A 16901-nucleotide genomic window follows, 5' to 3' on the forward strand; every position below is an offset into this window, starting at 1 on the left:
GGGTGGGGATGGAGGGGTGGAAGGAATCTGATGGACTGCATGGGGCGGAAAGTTGGACACGGCAGGCGGCTGCCGCTTGAAGCGTCAGTCAGGAGGAAGGGCTGGAGATAAGGGGGGGGGAAGGGGTGGGACCTGAGGATCTTGTAGAGCGAAAAGGCGTGGCCCAACTGGTGGGAATCTGGTTGACGTCCAGTGTTATTTATTGGGGTGGGTGATGGAATATTGGGAAGGATTTCTAGGGAGCTGTGGGAGACCTCAGGAAGAAGGGTCCGGTGAAGGGGTTTTGTTCGGATGTAGGGAAGTGACAGTTTCTTTTGGGGGGGTTCTCTGGGGCTCCGAGAGGGGCGGAGCCTGGGACAAGGTACCTGTGAGGGTCATATGCAAGGGCGTGAATGTCTAGGAGTTGGTGGGGTGGACCTGAAGGTTCGGAGATGGTGTGATCCGAGAAGAGGCTTGAGATAGGAGTTGACATAGGAGCTGGCCGGCGGGAAACTGACAGTGGGCCCTGTGCTCCAGGAGACGGACTCCGCCCGTGCCGCCGCCCCGAGCCCGGGAGGATCGGGCTTCGACGTCGCGGGAGCGCTCCACATCGCGCGGTCGCGGTGCCACCCGCTCTTCTTCCCGGGAGAGCGGCCGGGGGGGCCGGAGTCGAGGCCGCCCTGCCCGCCCCTCACCCTCGCCCACAGGTCTCTGCCCTGTCCTGCCCGTGGGAGGGTGGGGGATGGACTGGAGCTGTGGAGGCGTGCTCCTGTGACCCCAGCCTCTTCTCTCCTCACTCTCCCACCCCATCCTAGGTAGTCGCGTGCCCCGTTTCGACCCCACAGCCTTTGTGAAAGCCAAGGAGAAGAAGCAGAGAGAGATCAAGATGAAGTTAGCGCCCATTTCCCCCTTACGTGCCCATATCCCTGCCCCTTTAACTGGCCCCCCGACCTGTGCTCTCATCCATCCGCGTCTCCCATCTGTCTCCGTCATCGGTCACCTGCTCCGTCTCTCCCTTTCCCTTTCCCTGCGCCTGCTTTTCACCTGACCTCCACCTCCTCCCCTGACCCCCACCACCCGGTCTGTGTGTCCGCAGGCCTTTTCCTTCCCTTTCTTATGTGACCTCAACTGTGCCCATAGGGGCCCAGCGACGCCATTCCTAGCATTAGCTGGGCACACAGGTGGGTGTCTCCTTCTCCGCTCCCCAGGCAGCAGCAGCAGCGGAACCGATTGGGCAGCGGAGGAAGCGGGGACGGCCCGTCCATCTCCTGGTCTCGCCAGACTCGGCCCCCCGCTGCCGTGAGCGGCCGAGGGGACGCGGCTAACCGCTCCCGAAACCGCAGCTCCTCGGGTAACTTGGACTGTAGCGCGCGGGGCGGGCTGGGCGCCCCGGCGAGCGCGGGAGGCTCACTCTCTCCTCCCCCGTCTAGTGGACAGTTTCCGCAGCCGCTGCTCATCCGCCGGCTCCTGCAGCGAGTTGGAGGATTTCTCCGATTCCCTTCCTAGGGGGTAAAACTTGGGCGCGAGGAAAGGACCACCTCCAACCGGGGGTCTGGGGAGGCTGGAAACAGTCTTTTGCAGGGAGGTTGGGTGATGGAGGCGGGGGCCTTGAAACCACCGGGGAGGGCGAGGTGGGAGGTGCCCAAGGCTCCTCCCGCTAGTTTCTGAACACTCTCTCCTGTCAGCGTTCGCCGCCGCGGGAAGCCTCCCAGCCCCACCACCTGGGGCGGGTCCAACACGGTGAGTGTATTTCCCCAGACCATGGAGGAGGTGGGGGCAGCATGAAGCCACCAAAAGCCCATGATTCCATTCTGGGGGACTCAGGTTGCAGAGGTGTCTTTTTTTTTTTTTTTTTAAGATTTTATTTATTTGACAGACAGACACAGCGAGAGAGGGAGCACAAGCAGGGGGAGTGGGAGAGGGAGAAGCAGGCTCCCCGCCGAGCAGGGAGCCTGATGCGGGGCTCCATCCCAGGACCCTGGGACCATGACCTGAGCCGAAGGCAGATGCTTAACGACTGAGCCACCCAGGCGCCCCGCAGAGGTGTCTCTTGAAATGCGTCTGGACGCAGAATGTTTTGAGACCATTGGATTGGAGGGGAGTGTGGGGGTGGGGTGGGGTAGATGATACCAGCTAAGGGCACCAGCCCTGGCCTCGAAGTGCCAGCTCTTAAAACCTGGCCCCGCCTTCCTGTCACCTGTGTGGCTCACGCTAGTTCTCAGCCTCAGTCTCTTAATCAGTTGAATGGGGATGGTAATAGTATTCATCTGAGAGGGTTCTGGTGGAGATACCAGGAGGTGATTTTGCATCTAGTAAGTGCCCAGTGGGCGTCAGCCCTTGTTCTTTGAGGTCCTTAGGTTCAAAATTTCCAGTGGGATCTGGGGGACAGGAATAGAGGGAGGATACCTAACCCCCTCTTCCTGTCTCCCCCAGCAGCAGAAGCCCACCCCTGTGGAACGCAGCCGCCATCAGAGATGCCTGACCAATTCGGGGGGCTGGGTCCCTATGAAAGGTGAGCCTGGGACTCCACATCTCCCCCTCCCTTACCGCCCTCCCCAGCCAAGGGCAGCGTATTGGGCCCTCACAGCCCCTGCACCCACACCCACTCTCACAGAGTACAGCTCCGACCACCAGGCAGCAGACATGGCCGAAATAGATGCCCGCCTGAAGGCCTTGCAGGAATATATGAACCAACTGGACACACGGTCGTGACCTCGACCTGGAGTACTGCCCCTCCATCCCTCACCCACTGCTGGATTCGGAGTGGGGGGGCGGGGCCGGCGGTTCCTTGCAGCCCTGCTCAGGCTCCTCTCCTGCTGGTGCTACTGGGGTTTCAGGTGTGTGAGGCCTTGGGCCACCCCCCCACCATGCACTGCATGCTGGGAGGGAAGGTATGTGCATTTTGTAAATAAACTATTTGCTGTTGGGCTCCTTCAGCTTATGACTGACGGGTAGGGCTGGAGTGGGGAGAAATGAGGACTGGGTGGTGGCCGTAATTGGGACCTGGTGTATTTCTGGGCATGTCTCTGACTGGGAGGCACTTTAGGGTTCAGAGTCAGGAGAAACTTGCATACTCTCTAAAGCAATGAATGGGGTGGACCTGAGGGGTGGGAGTGAGCAGCTCAACCCCAAAGGGGTCCAAGCAGAGATGTGGCACAGGGTATCTTTGGCCGAGTGGTAGAGAAGGGGTGTCTTGGAGCATGGGTCACGGCCCCGCAGGACCGCTGAGCTGCCATCAGTGACATCTGGGCCAACTTGGTGCTGATTCCTGCGCTCTGGCCTGAGACCTGGGTTCTGAGCTCTGATGTTCCTTACAAGCTGGGCTCTCTGGGGTCTTGGTTTGGGGTCGGGGCCTCTGGGTTCTGAGTACCAGCGAGGACAGAGTGCTGGGCCCGGGGCGGGTGGGAACGGCTGGGGTCTTGTGGAAGGTAGAGAGGGAGGGGAGGCATGTGGTGGGACACAGGAACGCAGTTTGAGCTGCACCTTTATTGGAGGGGGAGGCGGTGGGGTTTCCACGTGTGGGGGAGGTAGGGTGTCACTCGTGGTAGTGTGGCCAAGTCTGGATGATCTCATAGAGTTGGTCGCCTGGAGAGAGTGTGCGCTGCACGTCCCGGTGTCCCTTGACCTCGTATCTGGGGCTCAGTTTTCCCTGAGCCACACCACAAGCTAGCAGACTCTGGGCCGCCCTGAGGGCCCGGCGTGGAGGTGACCGCTCTGGGGGAGACAGACGCAGGAGTTAGGCTAGGGCTTCCTTGAGGGACAGAGGTAGTGTGGGCTAGTGTTTCCAGCTGCGCACCCTGCCCCCCTGGGGCCCAGAACCGGGTCTGCCAGTCCCCTAGCAGGGACTTAACCCTGCTGTGCCTCAGTTTCCTCATCTGCGAAAGGAAAGAATGATGGCACCTGCCCACAGGGCTGTGGGACAAGAAAACGAGTTCTTTTACGTAAAGCCATCACAGAACAGTGCCTGGCACAGGTTAAACCCTCAGCAGGTGTCAAGATTAGAGCTCATCCTCCCTCCTCTGCCCCCAGACCTCTGGGTCCTACTCCTGATGGTGGCTGTTTATCATGGACTGGCTGAAGAACTTTTATGCAGATTAACTCATCCTGGCCCAAACCGGGCAGCTGCAAAGAAATGGTCATTATCCAAAGGAGGAGATGAGGCTTGGAGAAGCCGACTCAGCTTGCCCAATGTCACAGAGCTTGGAAGTGGCAGAGCCTCCCAAGGACTACATACCGTGCGGCGCCATCCCCCAGACCCCAGGTCGGCCCTCCATGCCAACAGCTGGACACTTACCCATGTAGTTACCCATGAAGGAGATGCCAATGGAGATGGGGTTCCAGGTGGGGCCTGTGTGATCGCCCTTGGTGTCCCAGCCCCGGCCCTCATACACGAGCCCATCTTCTCCGATCAGAAAGCTGGGTGGGCGGGGGCGGGGTGGGCTTGATGAGTAAGGGAGGGCATGCCACCCCCTCCCCTGCCCCCTGCGACTCACACACAATTTCCCCCAACACCTCCCTCTTCTGTCATCCAATGCCTCTGGCCCCTGCCACGTGCCAGGCACAGCACTACACCCTCACGGCCACCCATGAGTTAGTCCTGCCCCCATTCTGCAGGTGGAGCATCAGAGAGGTGGGAACATCTGCCCACAGTCACACAACACAGCCAGACAGGAACAGAGTCCGGATTCTCACCCGGGTCCCTGGAACTCCCATTCACGTGATCCTACTCCCTGCTTCCTCCAGCCTCCTGGGAGGATTTGTTGAGCTCTTGATTTGCTGAATGCCCTCATGCTCTGGGGCAGGAGCCGCTGTTGTCCCCAAGGTCATGCCCCATAGACCGCTGCCTCTCCGAACTGTCCTCTGAGAAGCTTTTCTGCCCTTGGCCCAGCCTGCTTCCTGCTTTCTGTTCCCTGCTGGGGTACACTGAGTGACAGGATCTGGGACTCAAGGATTGGCATCATAACCAGATACAGACTCTGGAGTCCCAGCATCTGCCTCTTGGAAGTTTCCAGTCCTGGCATCAGATCCTTAAGACTCATTTGACACGCCTTGATGGAGCAAGTCTGATTTGGCACGTTGGAAATAACTAGAAGATCAGCACTTTGGAGTTTCAAGATCTGCTGCCTCTGCCCTCTTGCTCTCACAGTCACCAAGGACGTAAAGAATGTTGGAACTTAAGAATCTTTGGGTCCTGAATCTCCCACGCAGGAAGCCCGAATCAGAATCTGGCTCTGAAGAGACTAGAAATTCCATGGTGATGCTGGCCCCCAGGACTGGGCTGCATAGGGCTTTATCACAGCCCCAACACCTGGCACAGGCAGTTGGGACTCCCTGTGTATTTGTGAAATGGAAGCATCTAGTTTAAACCTCCACCACCACTAGGTGGGTCGAGTGAAGAACCTTTTTATAAGTAAAGACACTGAGACTCAGAATGTGATGTGACAAGAAGGAAGATCCAGAATGTTGGGATCAGACTCTAAATCCTAAAATCTGAGAAACAAACTTCAGTCTGCTTTTCTATAAGGCGATTGAGGTCAGAGGCTGGGGAGCCAAGCTTTGTCTTCACTACCTCATGGAAACCCTTAGCATCCGAGCACCTGAGTCTTGGAGACAAAGCCTGGAAGTTGGAGCCTTTGAAATGTAAAAGCTTGAGCCAGAAGAGCTGGGGATACCCTCGGAGGCGCCTAGACTTCCAATGAGGTCATCGGCTTCCCGAGCTTCACCCCACCCCTATTGGAAGCCATCTCTAAGGGCGGAACCCGGGAACCTGGATTTCCAGTACGGTGACTGGTGTTTACCAAGGTCTGAGAACCTGTAGGGTTCAAAGGTCACTCGCTGCGGAAGCCCTTGTATGGGGCCGCGGCCTGTTACCCCGGAAAGGGAGCTGGGGGGCACGGCCCCCAGATGCAGATCTTCGCAGTCCTTTTGTTTTCTGCCGTCACCCACCTGCAGGCTGTTCTCCCCACAGCCGCCAGGGGTAGCTGCTTCCACCTAGCAGGCTCACATCCCTCCCCCGGCTCCTGTCTTCCTTACCGTGGTCCACAAGGCCCTGCCGATCCGGTCCTCCTCGTTTCATGTCACTCCTCCCAGCTCCCTCCAGCCATCCTGGCCTCTGTCCTTCAGGCGTGACCCTCTCACTTGCCCTCATAGCTTTTACCCCTGCTGGACCCTCAGCTTACCACTCTTGCCGCAGCCCCCCATCCCAGAGCCACCTGAGTCTCCCCACCCCCCACCGCCCCGCCCTATTGCTTCTATCACCATCTGAATTCACCTGGTTTCCTTTGCTTGTTTCCCACCTGTTCTTCCCCGTTGGTCTTTAAATCCCATTGGGCCAGATTCGCACTGTTCATGCCTCCCCCATCCCAGCACCCGGGCAGGGCCTGGCACATAATAAGTGCCTAAGGGCAAGAGCCCATGAACTTGGGGGTTCCCATTGCATGCCAGGTGGTGTCCTAAGGGCTTTGCATGTATGTATTGGCTGATTTAGTGACCTGGTGGGGGCAGAGGAGGGAGAGGAAACCAAAGTGGGGAGAGCGTTCGTGACCCTGCCCCAGGTCTCAGCCAGCAACAAGCAGAGCTGAGACTGGACCCCACCCCCACCCCCGCGCTGAACCCGCCTGCTTGTCTGCTTCCCAACAGAGGCGGCAGACTTTATGAAGGGACTCCAGTGTAGAGGACTCTTTCTTTTGTGTTGGTAGTCTGTCCCTTCCTCCGGGGAGCAGGGCTTGGACTTCAGCCCTTTCCCTTCTTCCTAGCACCTGCGTGCCGCGCGCACATGCGCAGTCCTGTGTGCCCGCCCTGGGGAGAAAGCAAGCTGCGAGGACTGTCAGCCAGGGGGCTCTAGATCTGCCGGGGGTCCCTCAGGCCTCCACACATTTCCCTCCACCCGCTAGGGCACCGGCCTTTGCCTCCGCTCCGCACTCACTTGTAGCCCACGTCACACCAGTTCAGCGTCCCCGAGTGGTAGTTGTGCACGTTCTGGGCCTGCTTCAGGCACGAGGCCGGGCAGTCGCAGGGGCTGTCGGCCGTGTGTGACACCACCACGTAGCGCACGGGCAGTCTCAACTTCTTGGAGCACTTGGACGCCGGGGCCCTCCACTCTCTCCGGGGCACTATGGGGCAGCAGGGGTTTGGGGGTTCTTCTCTAGGCCCTCCGAGCCCAAGTCCGAGGAGAGCCAGGAGGGCCCAGGCGAGCAGCGCGCAAGGGGCGGACATGGCAGGTGAGGCCCGCAGGGACGGCTAGGAGTTCGCCGCTGGCCCAGGCCACCTTTATCTGCTGGGCCGGGCGGTGGGGAGGGCCTTGCTTCACACCCTGGCGGGACAGGCAGGTCACACTGGACCCCAGATTCCGCTTCCTTCTCTGGCCGGACTGCAACAGGATGCGGTGTGGTGAGGTGGGGAAGTGGGGAGCCCATGGCAAAGCCAAGGGGACTCTCTCCTAGCTGAGAGTCAGGGTGGGGAGGGTTGCACAGGCCTCTGGCCATCTCGCCCTGTGGTTTCTGGAAGAGCAAGGGCCTGGCGCCCTGCCCAGCTTTGTCTCTCCTTTCAGTGGGGCTTTGAACAACTCACCGGGAACATTAACACAGGGGCTGGGGGCCTGAGCCTCCTCTGTCGTTCTCCCGGAGGGACCGGGGTAACAAAAGCTTCCCCGCCCCCCTTTTTTTTAAACTGAAGTGTAATTAACATACAACTTTATGTTATTTTCAGGTGTACAACATAGTGATTCGGCAGTTCTGTACATTACTTAGTGCTCACCGTGATAAGTGTGGCCCCCAAATGTCCCCAAACAATGCAGTAGTGATCTTGTTGACTACATTCCCTATGCTGTACTTTTCATCCCTGTGACTTATTTTATAACTGGAAGTTTGTACCTCTTAATCCCCCCCCCTTTTTTTTTTAAAGATTCTATTTATTTATTTGAGAGAGAGAATGAGATAGAGAGAGCATGAGAAGGGGGAGGGTCAGAGGGAGAAGCAGACTCCCCGCCGAGCGGGGAGCCCGATGTGGGACTCGATCCCGGGACTCCAGGATCATGACCTGAGCCGAAGGCAGTGGCTTAACCAACTGAGCCACCCAGGCGCCCCCTCTTAATCCCCTTTATCTATTTCATCCACCTCCCCTCTTGCCAGTTTGATCTCTGTATTTAAGAATCAAAAGCTCCTATTTTAAAACCACTTCTCCCAGGCCCAAGCCCGAGGTCGCTTAACCCTTGCAGCAAACTGAAGATGTTGAGTGGTGGTAAGCCCATTTTGCAGTCGAGTAAACTGAGGCAGGGAGAGGGGGACATAGTAGGGCCTGGTGGTCCACAGCCTGGATTCAGAACCAGGCTGCCTGCATTTGAATTCTGGCCCCATTCCAGTGTGTGAGCTCCTGCAAGTGAGCTTTCTGTACCTCAGTTTTCCCCACCTACAAAATGGGGATAATAATATAAAGTACCTGACTCAGAAGGCTGATGTGAACTAAGGAATTAAGGGGGTGGATAAAGGTCGAGCCCTTCCAAGAGGTCTGGCACCTGGTGCCACATAAGGGCCACTGGGACTCAATAACCAGTCAAACTGATACAAAATGTTAACCCCCTGTGTCCCACTCCCCTCGGGCTCTGTCTGCTAGCGCTCACTAACAGTGTGGCATGATTTCCTCCAAGGTGATGTCCATGCTCCGGAGATCATGCTTACATCTGTGATCTGGAATGACACACCAGGCATCGCTAAGCACTTTTTCACTTCACATGCTTCCAACGGGTCTGTGAGATAGATATTATTATTAACCCCTTTTATAGTCAAGAAAACTGAGGCCCAGAGAGATTATCACATATGGGGAGAAGGTGGGGATGCTGGGGTTTAGCCACAGGCTTCCAGGAACCCAGAGATGGAGTTCTAAATCTGCTTCCTACAAACATATATAAGACTGTATACATTTTTTTTAGTTTTTTTTTTTTAAAGATTTTATTTATTTATTCATGAGAGACAGAGGCAGAGGGAGAAGCAGGCTCCCTGCAGAGCAGGGAGCCTGATGCGGGACTCTATCCCAGGACTCTGGGACCATGACCTGAGCCGAAGACAGACGCTTAACCGACTGAGCCTCCCAGGTGTCCCTATTTTTTAGTTTTTAAGTAATTATTTTATTATCTTTTTCGAGTTTTTTTGTTTTTAAGGAATCTCTACACCCATCGTGGGGCTTGAACTCACAACCCTGAGATCAGGAGCTCAAGAGTCTCACGCTCTACTGACTGAGCCAGCCAGCTGCCCCTATATATTTTTTTTAAATAACAAAATCAAATCACACACATCACTTTGCCTTTCGTGACCTCCTATCCCATGTGCCTCTCTCTAGGTGAACACAACTAATTCTAACTGAATCTTCATAATAGTCACATAGTATTTCATGGTATAGGCTTGCCATTTTGACAGAATCTTTGCTTTTTTTGAAGCTTTGCTGTTCTTCATCCCATCCCCCTGCTGCACAAAATATTATCAGCCATCCAGCCATCCATACTGGAGCACTTATAATTGATAAATACAGACTTTCTAGGTCAAAGACTCTACATATTTAATAGTTACTACCAGATTGTTTTCCGCCAGAGGCTGTTAACAATTCATATTTCTACCAGTAAAGTATTGGAACCCCCATGCACCCCAGAAGTGGGCATTATCACCTCTTAAATTTATGGGTGTAAAGCGATACCTCTTTGTAATTTTAACTGGCATTTTTATGACCACCCAGGAGATTTTTTTTTCCCCCTATGTTTTCTGCCCACTTGGATTTGTCTTCTATTGATTGCCTGTCATGTCCACTGTCCATTTTTTTAAAAATATTTTTATTTATTTATTTGAGAGAGAGAGAGAGAGCACAAGCAGGGGAAGTGGCAGGCAGAGGGAGAAGCAGGCTTCCCGCTGAGCAGGGAGCCCGATGCGGGGCTCGATCCCAGGACCCTGGGATCATGACCTGAGCCGAAGGCAGACGCTTAACTGATTGTGCCACCCAGGTGCCCCCATTGTCCATTTTTGAAAAAAATTGGGCTGGAGGTGCCTGTCTGGCTCAGTCAGTGGAGCCGCAAGCCTCTTGATCTCAGGGTTGTGAGTTCAAGCCCCCCATTGAGTGTAGAGATGCCTTAAGAAAAAAAATCTTAAAAAAATAAAATGGGTTGTTTACCTTTTCGTTATCAATTTGCAAAATGAAGAAAAGAATCCCATAACTGGGATTGTTGAGTCTTTGGGTATGTACATTTTGTGTCTCTGTTCTTTTTGAAAGCATTAAGGAATAACATACATATAGAAAAATGTGCAAGTGTACTTTTTAAATAGAGTTTATAGAATTAATAGAGTGAAGAACTGTGTTAATTTTCACACCACAAATACACCATGCATCCAGCACCCAGATCAGGAAATAGAGCTACATTAAAAATTTTAATAGAGGGGCGCCTGGGTGGCTCAGTCGTTAAGCATCTGCCTTCAGCTGGGGTAATGATGCCAGGGTCGTGGGATGGAGCCCCGCATCTGGCTCCCTGCTCCGCGGGAAGCCTGCTTCTCCCTCTCCCACTCCCCCTGCTTGTGTTCCCTCTCTCGCTGTCTCTCTCTCTGTCAAATAAATAAAATCTTTAAAAAAAATTTTTAATAGATATTGCCAAATATCATACTAAAAAAGTTTTAGTATTTCTTTTCCCTTGTTATGGAATCAGTTTTAAAATGCTTTACCGTCCAAGGAATGATGTCTCATTATTGTTTTATTTGCATTTCTTCAAGCATCAGAGAGGTGGTTGTCTCTTTACATATTTATGGCTGTTTGCACTGATCTTCTGTGAACTGTCTGCTCATCTCTTTGAATCTCTCAATTTTCCTGTTGGGTCGTTGTATATGGGGAATGTTAACACTGTCTGTCAAATGTGCTGCAAACATTTTACTCTAGTTTATTTTTAAAAAATTATTTCTTTCTTTTATGGTTTCTGTGTTTCCTGTCCTGCCTTAAGAAGACCTTAACATGCCAAGATTGTAAGACTTTTTCTATTTAAAAAAATATTGTTATCTTGTGTTTTTACTTTTAGACTTCTACCTCGGCTAGAATTTATAATTGCATGTGGTGTGAGGTAAGAGTTTAATTTTGTTTCCAAATGGCTAGCCATTTGTCCTGGCACTGTTTATTAAATAGCTAGATCTGGCTTTTGAATTTCAGCCCTGCCACTCATTAGCTGGATGACCTTGGGCAATCAGGCAGCATTTGACATAGCTGACCACATCCCTCTTGAAAGGTTCACTTTCCTCAGCCTCTGTGTCATAAGACTGTTTTGATTTTCCTTCCGCTTCTCTAGTTGGTCTTTTTGTCTCCCTTTTTGACCCATTCTTCCTTCCTTGACCATCATAAGATACTTGTTCTGCTGGGTGATTTCATCCAGGTCATGGCTTCAGCTGCTACTGAAATGCAGATGACTTACAGATTTTTATGCCTAGCCTGGAGCTTTCAGATGAATTCTGCATCCGTGTATCCACCTGCCTACTTGACATCGATACCTGGATGTCCCACAGGGACCTCAAATGCAAGATTCCCAAAATGGTTTATGATTTGCTCCTCCATAATCAGCCCTCTTCCAAGAGTCCCCAAGGAATGCCATGATTGTCTTCCACTTACAAAAGCCATGCGTGAGAACACTATCCTTGACCAACCTCTACTCTCTCTCCTCTTGTTTCCAGTGCCCAAAACAAGGCCAGCACATAGCAGGTGCTCAATAAATCCTGAATGACTGATAAATATCCAGTTCGCCCCCAAGTCATGTTGCTATTATCTCCTAAATATCTTATGAATTAGACTGCTCCTATCTATTGCCACTCTCCCCGCCTTGGTCCAGTCACCATCTTGCACCTGGATTTTGCTCCCAACTCCTTGGTGATTTCCCAGCATGCACCTAAGCTCCTATGAGGCCCAAGCTCAGATCTGATCAGGTCACCCTCAGAAGTGAGTCACAGTTTCTGTGGCTTCTCATGACTCTTTGGATGAGTCCCAAGCACCTACCATGGCCTGCCATCAACCTAGCCTCACTTGGCTTACTCCTGAGACCCTCTTCCTGAGTCGCCTAGCTTTCCCTGCCTTTCTCGCTGCCCTTGAGGATACTTCGATACCCTGTCCCCAGGGGACTTTCTTTGCAGTATATACGAGTTTTAAATAGAGGAAGCTTAAGAAATTCGGTACCTGGGCACCTGGGTGGCTCAGTCGGTTAAGCGACTGCCTTCAGCTCAGGTCATGATCCCAGGGTCCTGGGATCGAGCCCTGCATCAGGCTCCCCGCTCAGCGGGAAGCCTGCTTCTCCCTCTCCCACTCCCCCTGCTTGTGTTCCTGCTCTCACTATCTCTCTCTCTGTCAAATAAATAAATAAAAATCTTTAAAAAAAAAAAAAAGGAAATTCAGTACCTTTGTACCTTACCTTTAAGATTACAAAACACTCAGCTCGCCTTTTATAAAAAGACAGGGATTATTTACACATCAGATTGCCGATACTAAGAATATAATCATTAGTCAGGCGGTGTGAAGTCTTCCCTTGTTAGAATTGTATTTATTCTGTATCTTGTTAGCCTAAAATTGAGACATGCCCTTGTGAGCATTTACAAGAGCTTCAGTGGGTAATTGTTATATTACCTCTAATCCTGAGACTGTATTACTAGTGTATTTTTTAAATAGGAAATGAGATCTACTCCCTGTATGTTTTAGGAAGTTGAATTTTTAAATATTTAATTCATCAACTGCCTTTCTTTGATCTCGTTGTAATTAATTCAGCCATTATAAAAACTCCTCAGATTATCTTGCAGTTAGCAAAAAACACTGGTTTTCATTGTATCAACAATGAAAGAAGTCAAATTAAATGCTGATTATAGCAAAGACAAGGTTAAAACACAGTGCAGGATCTTCATTTTTTCCCTTGACGTACCCAAGCCTGGAATGCTCATCCCCCTCACTTGTCCCATCCTAACTGTCACTTTTCTTCCCTTGTCACCTCCTCAGAGGTGACGAATTCCCCTAGTTCCTTCCCCACATCATTTCCTTTCCTTCATATTTATCACAAGCATAGTTATTAATTTACCTGTGCAATTCTTTGATGAATTTCTGTCTCTCCTACTATACAGTGAGGTTTATAAGTATTGTCCAGATCGTGGCACTTGAGAGAGAAAGAGGGAGCTATTGCTGGGTCAGTAGGCATACAAGGACTGTCCCAAACAATCCAGGATGTATCATCACCCCACTTAATAACAAGGAAGGGGCTACCCTTTCCCCCCTCTCGCATACTATAATATCCCCAATTCCTTGCATATAGCTGGTGATAGATACATGTGAAGATCACATTCTAAGCCACCCTCAGTTTCTCCATCTGTGAAATGCATTTAAGGACAGTTTCGCCCTCAGAGGGCTGTTGTAAGCAACAGGGTTGCCCCTCAGATGCTTCCCCCCACACACAAGAGTAAAGATAGAGCCCCCGGGCACCGGAGTGGCTCAGTCGGTTAAGCTAAGCATCTGCCTTCAGCTCAGGTCATGATCCCAGGGTCCTGGGATCAAGCCCCGCATTGGTTTCCATGCTCAGCAGGGAGTCTGCTCCTCCCTCTCTCTGCCCTTCCTCCACTTGTGCTCTCTCTTTCTCTCTCAAATAAATAAATAAAATCTTTTAAAAAAAGAGTACAGATGGAGGCCTATATGCCCTATTACTAAATATTGAAAAGTTATACATTCAGCTAACAGCTGCTAGGCAAAATACGTCTTTGTGTCTTCACAAAAACAGCTTCAAAAAGACAACATAGGAGGATATGTGCAAAGCAACAGTCCACACCAAGTGACTGTGCACTTTCAAAATGGATTTGTTTTTCCTGCCAAAGACCATGGTTCACTCTGGGCCGTTGGAGGGGAGGTGGGGAGGTGGGGGAAGGGGACAGCTTTCTCCCACATTTGTTGAATCTGTCAGTCAGTTGTGATTAAGTCATGTGATGAATACCTTTTTGTTCTTGTTCCTCTTTTTTTAAAAAAATATTTATTTATTTTTATTAAAATTTTTTTTAAATCTTAAAAAAAAAGATTTTCTTTATTTGCCAGAGACAGAGAGCACGAGAGCACAAGCAGGGGCAGCGGCAGGCAGAGGGAGAAGCAGGCTCCCCGCTCTACCTGTTGCAGGTGCTGGGGATTCAGCGGTAAATAAAACAAGAGTCCCTTTACGCACTTTCTAGGGGGGAAGACACACAGTAAACAAAGAAACATAACTATTTAAAATAACTCCAGATATACTATATTTCACGTGCGTGGCGCGGCTAGCGTTAGGCCTGACAGGTAGCAGGCCCCCAAGGAGCATCATCATCAGCTCTGACCTTGGGCTTGGTTTTGGTGCTGGGAAAAGGCGCGGCATCCTTCTCCGCCGTTCCCTCGTTTCACCGCCAGAGGGCGCGCCGCCCCATCTGTCCCCACCCTCCTTGGCACGCTTTTCCCCAACCTTAACAGTAATAGGACAGCCTCTTAGCCTCGAAACGGTCCTGTTCTGTGATTTTCCTGGGGGCCTGCCCTGTCCCAGGGAGTGGTTTGCTCCTAATAACGGCAATGGCAACCAACCCATGAAGAACTAAGAGCCCAGAGTTACTGAGTTTTATGTTGATCACACAGCACCTATAGGCACAATCAGCCAGGGTGCAGAGAGAGAGAGGGCTGTTCTGTCAGAGGGACCAGCGTGACTAAAGGTATGGAGAAGAGCAGCTGCAGGGTGATGTTCTGGGGCTACAAGAAGGTTGTTGCTGGGGTGGAAAGGACCAGCATGTGTGGGGAGCCAGCTCAGCAGAACCAGACTACCCTGGGACTTGTCTGGCTTGGTAAGGGTCTGGATTCATGCTGTGAGCACTGGGGAGCCACAGAAGAGCATGTAAGGAGTGACATTAATCCACTTTGCATTTTTATTTTTATTTTTTAAGGAAGGTTTTTTATTTTTAAGTAATCTAGCCCACTGTGGGGCTAGAACTCACAACCCTGAGATCAAGAGCCTCAAGTTCTGCTCCACGGACTGAGCCAGCCAGGTGCCCACCGCTTTGCATTTTTAAGAGGTCATTTTGGGGAGCAGAGAGGGGGAGGGAGTGGAAGATAGCGGACACTGTTGGAGGTCTTTAACTATATACATGGAGACTTCTGGAAGCCAGTTTTCAACCATGAGGGAAGCCACAATTAGTGTGGTCAACTCTTTGGAAGGCGGAGAAGAGACAGAGAGTCTGTGATAATATTGCTGAGCCTCTGAATCTGGCCTCACCTAAGATCAGCCCTCTTATCAAATTCTTCTACCCTCTGACACTCCATAAATTAGATAGATTTTTACTAATTTCTTGTTTCAACCTCAATTGATTAGGACTGTTGCATTTACTGTATCTTTGAAAGGTTGTGTAATATAATGGATGTGGTAGGCTGAAAAGTGGTCCTCCTCAAAGATACCCACGTCCTAATTCCTGGAACCTGTGAGTGTTACTTTACGTGGCAAAACGACCCCCAAAAACGTCTTTGTGGGTGTGATTATGCTCAGGATCTTGAAATGGGGAGATTATCCCGGATTATCCAGGTAGGCTCTAAATACAATCACACTTAGAAAGGGGAAGGAGAGGGATATTTGACTAGAGACAGAAGAGAAAGCCATGCAGAGACAGAGGCAGAGATTGGAACAATGCAGATGCAGTCGGAGGTACCAGCATCCACCAGAAGCCAGAAGAACAAATAGAGCACATACAATGAATTCTCCCTTCGAGCCTCCAGAGAGAGGCAACCCACAGTAGGAGCTGAGCATCCCTGTACTTTCTTGCTGGGCGCGACAGGAAGTGTGTCTACTCCATTTTTCCTGAAGCAGAAGTTCCTCTTTGATGTTTAATAAGTCATAAAATAATTTTAAAGGAAAAACCTTTATTTTATTTTATTTTTTTAAAGATTTTATTTGTTTTTTGACAGAGGGAGACACAGTGAGAGAGGGAACACAAGCAAGGGGTGTGGGAGAAGGAGAAGCAGGCTCCCCGCCGAGCAGGGAGCCAGATGCGGGGCTCGATCCCAGGACCCTGGGATCACGACCTGAGCCGAAGGCAGACGCTTAATGACTGAGCCACCCTGGTGCCCCGGAAAAACCTTTATTTTAGTACTTTAAAAAAGTTTTTATTTAAATACCAGTTAGTTAACATACAGTGTAATATTAGTTTCAGGTGTACAATATAGTGATCCAACACTTCCATACAACACCCAGTACTCATCATGACAGGCGCGCTCCTTCATCCCCATCTCCTATTTCCCCCATCCCCCCACCCCACCTCCCCTCTGCTAACCAGCAGTTTCTTCTCTATAGTTAACCGTCTGTTTCTTGGTTTGCCTCTCTCTCTCTCTCTTTTTTTTTGCCCTAGCAAATGTGTATTTTAAGAGAGATTTTAAGGGCATAAAAAGTAATATATTTTAAATATATATTTTATTTATTTATTTGACAGAGAGACAGACAGCACAAGTAGGGGGAGCTGCAGAGGGAGAGGGAGAAGCAGACTCCCCGCTGAGTAGGGAGCCCAACAGGGGGCTCCATCCTAGGACCCTGGGATCATGACCTGAGCTGAAGGCAGACGGTTAACCAACCGAGCCACCCAGGCGCCCCAACAGCCTGGTTCTGAAAGCCCAAGGGCTTAAGGCAGCAATGCTGGAAGCAAGGCCAGAAAAGGGCAGCAGGGGCCACAGAGGCGAGTCAGGCTCAAGGGTGGGATGGTCCCCTCAGCACTACCACAAAGGGTTGTACACCTGGGCCCTGGCTGGCACAGCCACGGTCCTGTGTCTAGGGGAGCCACTGCAGAATGGACCAGACTAGGACCTCTGGAGCCCCCACCTCCATCCATGGTACCATCTCCTCCCTCCACACTACACCTGCTCTCACCTGCGAGTCCTTCCGAGCCTGAGCTCAGGAGTTC

At 51.4% G+C, this 16901-nt stretch overlaps 2 protein-coding genes across 10 annotated transcripts in view; one reads left to right on the forward strand and one right to left on the reverse strand.

Annotated features, from left to right (window-relative positions):
* Positions 1 to 2907, forward strand: part of CCDC61 (coiled-coil domain containing 61) — a 25021-nt gene extending 22114 nt beyond the window's left edge. For 6 of the 9 annotated variants that reach the window (XM_081807134.1, XM_081807136.1, XM_081807137.1 and 3 more), the window contains 6 exons: positions 517 to 686; positions 795 to 870; positions 1188 to 1330; positions 1410 to 1488; positions 1665 to 1719; positions 2413 to 2907. In XM_081807134.1, the coding sequence (XP_081663260.1) occupies positions 517 to 686; positions 795 to 870; positions 1188 to 1330; positions 1410 to 1488; positions 1665 to 1719; positions 2413 to 2691 (802 nt within the window). In that variant the 3' untranslated portion in view covers positions 2692 to 2907. The remainder of the gene's footprint in view (positions 1 to 516; positions 687 to 794; positions 871 to 1187; positions 1331 to 1409; positions 1489 to 1664; positions 1720 to 2412) is intronic. The other 3 variants (XM_081807139.1, XM_081807138.1, XM_081807133.1) reach the window with 3 other exon arrangements.
* Positions 2908 to 3447: 540 nt separating this feature from the next.
* Positions 3448 to 7275, reverse strand: PGLYRP1 (peptidoglycan recognition protein 1). Its single transcript, XM_006744959.3, has 3 exons — positions 6905 to 7275; positions 4274 to 4395; positions 3448 to 3693 (listed from the first exon to the last, which is right to left on the reverse strand). The coding sequence occupies exons 1-3, from the start codon at positions 7192 to 7194 to the stop codon at positions 3515 to 3517; spliced, it is 591 nt and encodes a 196-aa protein (XP_006745022.1). The 5' UTR covers positions 7195 to 7275; the 3' UTR covers positions 3448 to 3514.
* Positions 7276 to 16901: the final 9626 nt, after the last annotated feature.

The sequence above is a fragment of the Leptonychotes weddellii genome, chromosome 16 (genome assembly GCF_054177405.1).
Source record: "Leptonychotes weddellii isolate Sample4059 chromosome 16, ASM5417740v2, whole genome shotgun sequence".
In the NCBI taxonomy this organism is placed as follows: domain Eukaryota; kingdom Metazoa; phylum Chordata; class Mammalia; order Carnivora; family Phocidae; genus Leptonychotes; species Leptonychotes weddellii.

Bases quoted from the DNA above. Each gene is read 5' to 3' on its own strand.
- PGLYRP1 (XM_006744959.3), bottom strand. From the start codon at position 7,194: ATGTCCGCCCCTTGCGCGCTGCTCGCCTGGGCCCTCCTGGCTCTCCTC. The intron at 4,396-6,904 runs GTGAGTGCGGAG...CCGCCCACCCAG, and splicing joins TGGTGTGACGTGGGCTACAA to CTTTCTGATCGGAGAAGATG. The intron at 3,694-4,273 runs GTAAGTGTCCAG...TGTCTCCCCCAG, and splicing joins CTTCATGGGTAACTACATGG to AGCGGTCACCTCCACGCCGG.